Source organism: Tympanuchus pallidicinctus, unplaced genomic scaffold (genome assembly GCF_026119805.1).
Source record: "Tympanuchus pallidicinctus isolate F22 unplaced genomic scaffold, pur_lepc_1.0 scaffold22, whole genome shotgun sequence".
Taxonomy (NCBI): Eukaryota; Metazoa; Chordata; class Aves; order Galliformes; family Phasianidae; genus Tympanuchus; species Tympanuchus pallidicinctus.
The window spans coordinates 15,473,939-15,486,381 of record NW_026294739.1 but is presented as its reverse complement, the minus strand read 5'-3'; the positions used below and the strand labels follow the sequence as shown (position 1 = coordinate 15,486,381).

Here is a 12,443-nt window from a genome sequence, read left to right as displayed (position 1 = left end):
ATTTCAGTTACAAGTGGATTTTAAAGGCTGGTAGCATTTGCTGTAGCCTTAAATCCATGCTTTCTTTCACAATGCACTACCCACAACTGACCCTGTTCTCAACTGCATGCAGTATGAGAAATAGAGGTTGAGCTCCCCAGGAAGTGACAGAGCTGCTCACCCAACCATCTGCAACAAGACTTACACTGCAAGTGAATATAGAAGTATTTTATTGAACATTCAAACTTCATTAAGACATGTGCAATATGGCAAATTTTACTGGGTTTAACCCTAACTAAGACAATAGTATGATTGCTTGCTTGCTGGGGCTTAGCAACAGGGTCCAGATCACACTTACCACTAATTAAATACTTTATTGAATAAATACATATCAAACAAAAATGCATTTTAATGCTCTTATAAAAGTTTTGAGATTTTGAAAGGCCTTTCCAATTCAATCTGAAGGGTAAGTACATACAATAAAGGAAGGTAGGCTAGTTTAACATAATTGGCTGATTTTATACAGCACTTATATCTTTTAGTCCATAAGTAAATTATTAAATGATAAAGAACATCTAATACAACCACTTCTATGGAACTAGGAAATAAATTTCTAATAAAGAAAAAATTTACAGACCCCATGACTTTCCACCCAACCCCAACAGTCTAACCCTAAAGTGGATAAAGCCAATGGCTTTCCCCACAAGAGCTCACGACAAAAAGTCGCTTCGCTTATCAAAAATCTGTATTTCTGATCCGTTATGAGCATTGAGACAAGATTCAATATATCCCCAAAGAAAGAAGCACAATGCAAGTGAATCGCCTATTCAGCAACAGCGAGCACTGCATTCAAACCATCTCCTCTCCAGGGATTAAATGAGATCAGCCACATTCATTGGCATCTCCTCCACTGTAGTATTGTAGAATGTCTCAATATCACGCAGAATCCTCTTGTCCTCTTCAGTGACAAAGTTTATAGCCACACCCTTCCTGCCAAAGCGACCTCCTCGGCCAATCCTGCACACAACAGAGAAGGCATTTAAGCACAGGTTAACTGCTCCCTTCACTTGAAACACTTTAAAAATGAAGAGATCCATTCATTAACTCCTGCTTTTATCTGCCAGTGGCCAGTGTGTGCTGTGCTTACTGGACTAGCTGCTGACCGTCACCTTGGTTAGGAAAAACTAGCAGTTAGTGCCAACAGTATAGCAGTGTCCATCCTATGGAGAGTAGCGGAGCAGAAAGGTTACGCTTTTGGCTGCAAAGTAAGATCTTCACGGAATGGTTGGTACTGCAGTACAATGCTGACCTCCTGCCTCCTCCCCTCTTTGAGGAATTAGAAGCCCACACCACATGCATCCAGTCTCAAGCACGTGGAGTACAGAGATGCTCATCTTTCAAAAATCACAACCTCTTAGGTTCATCCACTAACATGGAACAGCACAGTCAATTTTGACATTGATGGTTTCCAGTGGGAAAACTTAGGGTTGTTATGAAGACAAAAATGAAAGCTCACTGTTCTAGGAGTCTACGTCACAGTTCATTTAGTTACACCCACCATCAGTTCTACCTTCCTGTGGACTGCCCAGCACAGCACCTCGTCAACAAGGGCTACACACAGCAATGGCTCACAGAACTTAGGGAATAATCATGACAAAAGAAATATAAATACCGACTCGCTCTTTATTCAAACTGTGCCGCTTACGAATCCACGTCCTAAATTACGTCAACGCCGTTTCTGAGCACCATCTTGTGTCATCAACTGCTGCTATCGACTCCTGTATTTTTTTACATCAAGTAATAAAGCACAGTTTACTTAATTTAGGGACAGTCACTGAAGCAGTTAAACTAAACCTAGGGAAACAAAACTCAAATTGCTACCAGAAGACACACACCACACAGGAGAGAATACCACTGCAGAAGGAGCCACCAAGAGCAAACAAGGCACACAAAACATGAACACAATTAGTCCTCCAGGAGTGAAGACACATTTAAACCACTAGGCTTGCTAACATTAATGTCTGGTGACTGAGCAGCAGCAGCAAAGCAAGTGAGGATTAGCTAGGACCTAGGATCCAGCTAACAACCTTGCTGGCAAGATGCTGTGCCAATAATGGCACTGTCATCATCTGCTACAACCTGTGACACAGGGGCAGTTCACACACCTCAACAGCACATGGATCGGCCACTGCTGAACTCAGCATATTTCTAAGTTTTCCCACTGCTTTTTAAAAATTGACTTAAGAGCTCTGCTCCTCCCTCATCTCAGGACTGCGTGCAAATCAGGGCCTTTTCAGCATAAAAAAGCCAATGCATTTACTTCCTGCTAGTTTTTGGGGTTTTTTTGCTTTGTTTGCAGTTATTGTATGCATGGATGGGTAACACTCAGTGACAAAAGACTAACAGAAGAGCAGGTGAGGATTTGCGCCAAGTTCTGTGCAGAACGTGGCATTCAGTGTAATGCACAAACTAGAGGACAGAGCAAACTAACCTGTGAATGTAATTTTCACGATTGGTCGGCAGGTCATAATTTATAACCAAAGAAACTTGCTGCACATCAATGCCACGAGCCTGGAAAACAAAACAGGACCTTTAATGCAAGTCACAATCTTTAGATTACATTACTTACCGCTTGCTTTTGTTGACTACATTGTTAGTGACGAACTACAACTGTGTAGTCCATAGTGGAGCATAGTCTTTTCTCTTCCAAGAAGCTCCAGTAGTTCAGGCTACAAGAACCTTCACTGTATTATGAAGCTTTTGGCACCACATTGAAACAAAAACATGCTCATGTGAGGTAATACTCACCAGCAAGTCAGTAGTGATCAAGACACGGCTTGATCCTGATCTGAACTCTCTCATGATAACATCCCGCTCCTTCTGGTCCATGTCACCATGCTGCAGTTAAGAACGTGAGAATTACTATGGGAATTCCAGTACTCCAGAATACCTTCAGAAGTAAGAGGATGTCTGAAGCCCAGCGTCCCTACCTGCTGTGGGAACTAAGCAGGTAGGGATAGAAGGAAACATTTTTCTTTAAGCAGGGGGAACGATAATACAGCACTGCACAGCTATATCATAACTTATCCTGCTTTTGTTAGTGTTGCTTTTCAGTATGTACCTGGCATTTCTGAAGTTGAGTGAGAGGAACAATTCTTACCAGAGCTGAGACTGTGAAGTCCCTGGCATGCATTTTTTCTGTAAGCCAGTCCACTTTTCTTCTTGTATTCAGAAAGATAACGGCCTGAGTAATGGTCAGTGTCTCATACAAATCGCAGAGAGTATCCAGCTTCCACTCCTGAACACACAGCAGAAACAGAAATAAAAACTCTAAAGCCATGATCAATCAACATACCCCACTGCACACCTATAATTAACATGACCTGGAAAAAACCAGAACAATACACAGTTTCTGCAGCAACTGTTGCACCAGATCTTCAGACACAGGACAACGGACATTAAGAAAGAGGTCCACCCCAGTCATTTTCAATCCAGTGCATCATTTTTCTTCTTCTTGCGTGTACTCTACTAGCATTATTACAGAAACCAAAGCTCAGCCTCAGTTTCTGTAATTTTAGCACAGTGCTTTAACAAGAAGGTAACATTCCTGAACTCTTCCAACAAGAAGCATAACTGACACCAACCTCTCTTTCAACGTTAATGTAGAATTGCTTGATACCCTCCAGAGTCAGTTCTTCCTTCTTCACTAGAATACGTATGGGTTCTCTCATGAACTTTTTGGTCACTTCCAACACATCCATTGGCATCGTAGCTGACAGCAGCACAACCTAGAAAGCAGTGCTCCGTGTTAGCACACACCAAAGACATGACATCAGTTTCTGCTCTGTCACTCTGTTCAGGAAAACTGGAACCATTAACAAAATCAGTGACTGCATTGCCATGTTTATGTCAGAGCACAAACCTGACCTTCTCTGAGGTCAAGGCAGGCAGGAAAGCAACTGAGCAGTTATCAGGTACACCTGTAACCAAACCTGCAACCATCAATTCCACCATGTAAGATTCTTACCTGAATGTTAGTGCTTAGTTTCTGGAAGATCTCATAGATTTGATCCTTAAATCCTCGGCTCAACATTTCATCAGCTTCATCCAGAACAAACATTTTGATCCATTTGGGTGCTATCAACAAGAAGAAAACACTTTGTGAAGAAACAATACTTCATTACTGAGTGCTCAGAGAAAAATCCAGTCTGTACTTACAAAGGTAGCGTCTGTTCAACATATCAAACACACGGCCTGGAGTTCCAACCACAATGTGTGGAGCTTCAGCCTGAAGTTTCTGCATTTCATTGCGAACATTTGTGCCACCAATGCACGCATGGCACGTTGCTCCCATGTAATCTCCAAGGGCCAGAATTACCTTTTGAATCTGAAAATAAAACCCTTCTGTGAGTAGCAGCTACTGGCACATTCAGTGCTACATCATTGCTGCTTATGGACTGGGAAGGATTACATGGCTCTACAGACTATAGTGAAGATCTGCCTCTCATTTTGCCCTTCTGCTCATTATTTAGGTGTTCATTAGAAACTTCAAAGTCAGAAGGACAGTTGTGAAGTTACTTTTCACTCTCACTAGTTTTAACTACCTAATGGCAATTCCCAACTACCAGTTAAGTAGAAAAGCAAGGCCTCAAAAAAGAGCTGTTATCATTTGCACATAAAGCTCTTGCAGAAAGCTCTTATGAAAGTGCCCTGCCATCTACGCCAGGCTTTCAAAGCTGCCTCATCTCAACAGCACCTTCAGACTAAAAAACAGAAGACAGAACCTTCAGTCAGAGGCTCTTCCTCCAGATATTTTCCTCAAGATTTCTTCTCTGTCTTATCTCATACATTTAGTTTTACCTTTAAAAAGAGTCTTTACCACAGCACTGGCATCTTGGTATATACTAGTTTTAAAAGCAGAGCAATTTTTATGCAATCGATTTTCTACTCTATTCTGAGCTCTGGTCATCTTAACCTTAAAAAACCAGCATTACTAGGTTACGTTAATGATAAAAGTTATGTGTCCTTTAAGCTCTGTTCAAGTACTGCCACTTACTAAAACAGAACATCAAGCCCTGAGGGTGACACAGACATGCAGTGTAACAGTAAGAAAACATCACAGCATTACAGAAACAATGAAGTGACCACATGTGCACTGCAGTTTTCATGTTGCACAACTGCACGCAAGTTTCAGTAGTTTCAGAAAACTCTATTTTGGTTCCACTCAGAACACCGTACTTGAGTAACACTTTTTTTTTTTTGCTGAAGATGCTCCCTTAGAACTGTGTACAACAGAGCAGCTGCTTTCTGCAGCCCTGCCCCAGCACACCCTCCAAATGCAGCACAACTCTTCAAGCAGTCAGAGAACTTGTGGGACAGAAGCCAGTTCATTTCCCCCATTACTCAACACAAAAAGGGTTCTGAATGGATAAGAGTTACAGCCCCTTAAGTCTCACAGTTGTGAAACCTGAAACCTATGCAACACACAAGCAGCTTTTTTTTTAAACTACACTATCAATACCTGTTGAGCCAGTTCTCTGGTAGGGGCCAATACTAGTGCTTGGGTCTCCTTGAGATCAATCTCCAACTGCTGCAGGATGGAAATAGCAAATGTGGCTGTCTTGCCAGTACCTGACTGAGCTTGAGCAATCACATCATACCCTAAAAAAAGTAGGATACACGTTTACTGTTCCCACACTGGTCATTCACGTTTAGTTTCATTTCATTCCCTTTGAAATAAGTGATCAGCATTACAAGTTCTCTCCATTTCAGGTCAGCCCCGAAAGATGGTGTACCATCACATCACTTGTTCCATAGAGATTAAAAACATGTACAAATGCAGAAATAAGATGAACGGTATATTCACTTCACATTTTCTTAATCAATGTGTTACTATTGACAGTAAAGGAATCACTCCCCTACCTTTGATGCATGGAATAATAGCTCTCTGCTGAATAGCTGAAGGCTTTTCAAAACCATAAGCATAAATGCCCCTTAGAAGGGATTCCTTTAAATTCATATCATCAAAATTGTCGACAATCTCATTCCAATTGCTCTGCAATGAAGAAAAACAAACAAGTTTTGGCCGAGTTACTCCATCCACGGCCCAGCTCCATGCATCGGGGCGGTTCGGGGACTGCGCTCACCTCAATGACACCATCGGGCTCCATTCCCTCGGGGCCGCCATGGTCTCTGCGGGAGAACAACACCGGCGTTAGCGACGGGCCGTGACGGATCGGCCCAGCAGGTGCTCTGGTTCCGTGCCAGCCGGCCGCCCCGACGCTCTGCCCAAACCCTCGGCCCGTCGGACGGACGCCCCGCAGCCCCCGGCCTCCGCCTCCCCCTCCCTCCCTGGTCACCTGCTGGAGGCGGCGGGGAAATGGCGGCCGCTGCGCAGTGCGAGATCCGCCGCAGCGCCGGGCGTCAGCGCGGGAGAGGGGGGAGGAAGGGGGGGGGGGGGCGGGGGGAGCGGGAGCCGCCGGCCGCGCCGCGTTTCTCCCACCCGTCCCCGTCAGCAAGTCTCGCGAGAGCTCCACCCCTGGGATTGCGCAAATTGGGCACCGAGGGCGGCGAGCGAGGAAGGCGCCGGCACAGCGCCCCGAACATGGCCGCGTCTTCCGCCCGGCCCTCGGAGCCGGAGCGATCGTAGAGAAAGGGAGAAATCGGTGGAGAAAAATAAAAAAGGGGAAATAAAAGCCCGCCAACAAAAACGCTGCTCTGTTTTATCGCACAGCGCGCAGGGATGGATCAGATCTAAAAACAGCCCTTTTTCAGAGATGGGGGGTTGTAAAGATAGGCAGTACGAACGAGAACCCCGAGAGAAAGGGCTGAAGGGCCGAACGCTGTGGGGACGCGGGATGGAAACGTCTGGAAGCGGGAGGGGCCGGGGGCGCGGGGCCGGGCAGCGCGTTCTGCCGCATCCCGCCCGCTCCGCGCGGAGAAGGGGCCTGGGGCCTCCGCGCCGCGCCATACCTGCTATAATCCGCGGAGCCGCCTGACATGTTCCGATGACCAGCGCTGTCCTCAACTGAAAAGGCAAAGCTTCCGCGGCGGCCGCCTTTTATACCCGCCCGCTGCCGGACTCGTTTCGCTCCGCTCTGCGCATGGATATACGCCTCACACCGCGGCGAAAAAACGCGAATTCCCGCCGATTGAGGCCCCTCTGCCAGCGATCCCTTCCCGCCCGCTCCGTGAGGCGCTCTCAGGGGGTGTTTCTCGGCCCCCGGGGGTCGCGAGGGCAGTGGAGCCTCGGACTACTTTTTCCTCCCCTCGGAGCGCGGAAGGATATTGCACCAGTGGCGGCGTGATGGTAACGCGCTCCTTCCTCTCGCCCCCCCTCCCGCTCCGCACGGGGTTTCCTACCCCGGCCCTGCTGCAACGCGGGGGAGGGGAGCGCGGGGAGCCGCGCTGAGGGGTCGGTGCGCGACATGGCTGCGTCGTGCAGGCAGAGCGCGTCGGTTGTTTTTGAAGCTTTCCGTGTGCAGTCCGAGGATGGCAGGGCAGAGCAGCTCCCTCGGGTATCGCGGGGCTCGCCCCCTGCTCCCCACACACAGAAGTGCCGGCGCCGTGCAGGACGGCTTCCCCGTGTCAGCTCGCGGCGAGGGCGGGAGGGGCCGGCAGAGAGCAGAGGAAAGGAAAGAGCGGCAGCGGGAGCCGCCCGGCCTGCTTTATGCGGGGGAAACGGCGCCCTGAGGTGCAAGGGATGCTGCCCCTTGCTTTCACGTTTTGGAAGAACGTGTTGGTGGTTTTAATGCATCTCTTGGGTTCCACAGTATTGTGTTCGTATTTCATACAGGCAAATAATGCAAGTTGTAAGCCATCGTTGGTGCCCTCTTTAACTGGCGTTCGTGAGTCACCTCTGAAACTTGTTTCCATAGTGATTCTATAGGAGCAAGTGCAGTGCTTGGAAAACACGACCCTTTGCTTGTCAGGAATGCTGAGAATTGTGCAGAATTGACTAGAATATCTGTGAGGAGAGGCCGAACGTACCGTGCTGTGGTAGCATCTGCTGGGGAAACACCTCCAGAAGTAACAGCACGTGCCGATGTCCGGGCTGAATGGGACAACCTCTGCTGACCTGCCCTGCTGCTCCCGTGCCTGCCCCCGTGGGCTGGGAGGGCTGCGCTTCTGCTTGGGGCTGCCGTTCACAGCAGTGTCTCAGCACCCTCCTGAACCACGGCCGTGCACCTCTGATGTTTTGTATTCCGCTTTAGTTTATTTGCAAGAATGTGTGGAAAAGCTTTTTAGGATGTTTAGGAACGTCGGCCAGCATTTTCAGTCTTTGAAGGCCCCTTTAAAAAACTTATAAGCTGCTATCTGGGAAGCAGGTACAGCATTGAAAGGTCAGACTTGGCCACTGACAACGTCTGGGACTTGCTGCATCCTCTGGCTTTGAAGCTTTCTAAGCTTCGTGCAGCCATCTCCACTGAAAGTCTGCTCAAGGCCCGTGTTTGCGTTATCATCGGGCTGAAGTGATACCAAAAAGATATTCAATAATAGCTTTGTCTGTGCTGCTGTCGTTAGGATCCACAGCCGCACTTTATGTGCACGCTGTGCGCTTGGGTAGATGTCTCCCCGAAAGACAATCTTGGTGAATCATGAGATCTTTGGTGGGAATGAACAGAACGACGCATTTATTAATACGGGGTAACAGATGGACCAGCTAGTTTAGCAGCTGGGTTTCCAGTCATTACTCATGCAGATCAAAGAGAAGAATGATATATCTAAAGAAAGAAGTAGGAGTTGACGCCTCCTGAAGCTGAGCTCCAGTTGAGCAATCCTTTGGAAATTTCAGAAAGCTCCTTTTAGAAATCTCCTGCCATGACTTGAACATACCATGAAGCTGTCACGGACTTCTTGGAAATCCTGGAAGACCCTGAAATCTCTTTCTGCACTTGTGCACAAGCAGTTCCAGCCTTGTGTTGCAGTTGATATCATGCATTAAATAATCCCCACAGCTAGCAGGGCAGAGAAACATCGTACACAGTTTATTCAAGGTAGGTCGTGCTGAGGATCAAAATGACTTATTAGGGTGTTGTTAGCAAGAGGTAATGTTTTTCAATTCGTCGTTCCCAAAGGATCCTGCCTAAACAAAAGCATGCTTCCTTGGATGTAGGAGTGGATAGCAAAGATTCTGGAAGGTCTCCAGGGGAGAGAAAAGGTCTGAGTTGCAGGAGCCCCATGCCTGTTATTTAACTAGTCCCAGGGTTTTGTTAATGCTGACTTATCTTGTCATTCCACTGAAACTGCAATCTAGACAAATTAAAGAATAGTAGTTTATAAGGTGCAGTACTGTTAATGCACTGAGGCTTGTTTTTATTCTCTAGTATTTTGGTATGATTTGACATCCACAGAATGATGATGTTAGCACATCAGGCTGCTAGGTTGGATTTGTCATCCTTTTTAAAAGTTATTTCACAACTTGGGTGTTTGTTTTTTTTCCCCACACATATTTGTGCTCCCTGTAGCTGCAATCAGGCTTTAGTTATGAAGTCTCCATGATGCCATGTCGAGTGAAGTGGAAGAACTTCCAGACGTGGCATTTTCTCTCTCAGTTGAAGATTGTCTCAGTGAGTCGTTGTGCTTTAGGCCGATGAGGAACATTGCCCAAAATGTTTAAATGAATGAGGAGCCGAGCGCTGTGCAAAGCCAATGGGATTTGGGCTGCTTTATTTCATTTCTTTGTCCCCTGTGCTCAGTGTGTTCTGGACGTTCAGACTTCGTGCCGAGGCCGTAGGGTGGATGGGGCCTTTTGCTGGGCAGCTGACTCACCTGTGTGCAATGTAGGCACCGTGGTTTGTGGCTGTGCTCCCTCACTGCTCCGAGAGCAGGTCTGCAGCACTCCTCCTTCACCTCTGTACGGCTGTGTCTCTTAGCCTGAGTCCTCTCATTGCCCGTAATATAACGGATATTCCCAAGGCAAGTACTCGAAGCAGAAGAATATCTTCTGTCATTTTTTTTTAATCATTAACTCCTCTGTGTACTGTGGAGCTCCATGGTCATGCTTTCAGGTCTTGAATGCTCTCCTTGCGGAATGATTGCATTATTTCTGACAGTTGTAGAGGTTTGGAACCGCGCCCTGGACACGCCTGCAGCTGAGCTCTGTTCTCTGGTATCTGAAAGACTTTCGATGTGACCACAGCCCTGTCATTCTAGCATTAAATCGAATAGGTGATACCAATTAGAAGCTTTCCATTGACTTCTGTTGGGATGAGAAGTTTGCACTTCAGTATTTTTCCTTTGTAAAGTGGGGAAGCAGTACTTTCCTCAGAGGTTACATGTGGGCTGGTGTTTGAAAAATGTGGAGATATGTAATGGGAAGAGGCTTAGAAAGCATTTGATAGGAGTTGCTTGCATGCTTTCAGGATAGAGTCTGTTCTTTCTGTTGCAAAAGCAAAGAAAGAGCGATTAAGCAGGTGGCAGCTGCTGATAACATCCGGGCAGTCCTGGGTTACATTTGTTTTTTAAGTTAATTAGAAGGCTTCTGCACTGCTCTGAGTAGCATGTCATGTATTTCCCTGAGAAAGTCTTCAAATAATGTTTTTTTTCCATTGCTGAGAAAAAGGTAATTTAATTGTATAAAGAAAGCACTTTTCCCTTTGATATTGGCAAGTCATCTAGGTAAGTTATTTGTTCTCGTGGTTGTTCAATCTGGAATCCCCTGAAGATGCCTGAGATTTTTTAGTCACTGAGCTGATTTCACTTCAGTTTTGAAAGAGCCGTACTGGCTGAGCTGCAGCTGTATTGAATTTGAAGTACCTCTCCTCATTGATTAAACAAGCCTCCAAGAAGCAGAGTGGTGTTTCTGTCCTTCCAAGGAGGACCCAAAGCCTGTGAGCTGCGCCAAGGCAGGAGCAGTGCCTCAGCAGCTCTTGGATTGAGCAGGGCTGTATCCACAGCATCACAGTATGTAGTAAAACAAAAAGCCTTAAGAGAGCCAGCCCTGTGTGTGCACTGAAGTCTCCATCTCCTCCAGCTGAGCGTCTTAACCTGTAAAACGGAGTATTTTGCGTTTAAAGAGCTTGTTCCAACATGTAAATGTTAGCAGTAAATGGTTGTTAATAAAATGAGCTGTGTCGGTAGAGGTATTGCCTTGAGGTAAACCTTGGCTTCTAGAAACTGAAAGTTTTCCACAGAGCTTTAATTTTTGTAAGAAATTGGCATCTGTTTCTGTCTGGAGGAAAGCACAGCTCAGATTCCCCCAGTTCTGGTTCTGTCAGCAGTGCTGGCTTAATAGAAGAATGCAGATAAGTACTTTCAGCCTTGTGCCCTCATTTCATCTGCCTGGAAAATTATAATCTATTTTAGAAGTGTCCCTTAGACTGTAAACTGTTGAGGGACTGATTGCTTTCTGTGCTTTGCTTCCGTCTGCTTCTGGTCATTCCGGGAGGGGAGCTGAGGTTTCACCTGGGTTTTAAAGAAAAAAGTAGTGGAGGTAAACATTGAGGTGTGTTTAATCACTTTTGTTTTGTTAATCTTTGTGAGATTTTTGTTTTGTATGAAAAAATGTAAATATTAGGAGGCTTTCCTCCCTCCCAGCATTCCAGATGCTGTTGCCAGGACTGGGTCTGAAATGTGTGCCTTGAAGCTGCTGAGGAGCTCACTTGTAAGCCTTCTCCTCTTTTGTTTGTGGTTTCTTTTTAGGGTTGCAGAGCACCTGTAGGCCAGCCCTCAGCTCCCATGGTTTGTGCTGTAGCCCACCTCAGAATGCTTTTCTGTTTTGTATGCTGAGTGAATGCTACTGGCAGAAATGAACGTGTAAGGTGCAAGACAGTGAAAAACTTGTTCTTCTATTTTCAGGTGGTGCAGAACAGAACAGCTGCCCAGGTTCTGCCAGGATGCAGTGATGCAAGCACAGCCAGCACACAGGTAATCACATTATTTTGGCTTGGAAGTGCTGCAGCACTGCTTGTGCTAACCCGGGGCTTCATGACACTGCTGTCAGCAGTGACCAGAAATCTTTGTTCTTTACACAGCAGGAAACAGAAATGACAGTTCATGTTGAATTACACAAATATATTGATTTATTTCATGCAGATCTGGGAAGTACTGAGATGATAATTTACTGGCTTTTTTTTCAATAAATGAAGCAAATGCATGTTCTGCTGTTGAAAGTCATTTTGTCCTGTGCTAGGTACTGCAATAGCAAGACTGTGAGCTCTTGTATAACACGATTCCTTTTGTTTTAGCAGGAGTTTAACAAAGCACTGATTTAGTTTATTTGTCAGTAATGAGTAAAGACTCAATTACAAACTATTTACAGCTGTCTGGATTTATGTGGATGTGATGTTTTGTGCATCTTGAGCTCAGAGTTTTTCCATTCTCACATTTCTGTATGAAAAAGCTGAGCATCAGGGATTTTACATAGCTTCAATTCATTACACGAAAGGAGTTCTCTAGTTTCCTTTACTATTGTACATTTGCATTGCTAACATTCATCTTCTGGACATGGAAGCTTCCACCTT

General features: G+C 45.9%; 1 protein-coding gene and 3 non-coding genes across 4 annotated transcripts; all 4 read right to left on the bottom strand.

The window, feature by feature from the left end:
- Positions 1–192: 192 nt before the first annotated feature.
- Positions 193–7,079, bottom strand: EIF4A2 (eukaryotic translation initiation factor 4A2). The gene is made up of 11 exons (XM_052685542.1): positions 6,952–7,079; positions 6,126–6,171; positions 5,902–6,034; positions 5,501–5,640; positions 4,198–4,366; positions 4,007–4,116; positions 3,624–3,767; positions 3,140–3,277; positions 2,788–2,877; positions 2,471–2,550; positions 193–996 (listed from the first exon to the last, which is right to left on the bottom strand). Exons 1-11 carry the CDS (start codon positions 6,978–6,980, stop codon positions 852–854), a joined length of 1,224 nt encoding a protein of 407 aa, XP_052541502.1. The 5' UTR covers positions 6,981–7,079; the 3' UTR covers positions 193–851.
- Positions 2,946–3,073, bottom strand: LOC128082847 (small nucleolar RNA SNORA63). The gene has a single exon (XR_008207868.1). It is a non-coding gene; the product is annotated as a small nucleolar RNA SNORA63 (small nucleolar RNA).
- On the bottom strand, positions 3,399–3,579 carry LOC128082860 (small nucleolar RNA SNORA81). The gene has a single exon (XR_008207881.1). It is a non-coding gene; the product is annotated as a small nucleolar RNA SNORA81 (small nucleolar RNA).
- LOC128082862 (small nucleolar RNA SNORD2) lies at positions 5,718–5,787 on the bottom strand. Its single transcript, XR_008207883.1, has one exon. It is a non-coding gene; the product is annotated as a small nucleolar RNA SNORD2 (small nucleolar RNA).
- Positions 7,080–12,443: the final 5,364 nt, after the last annotated feature.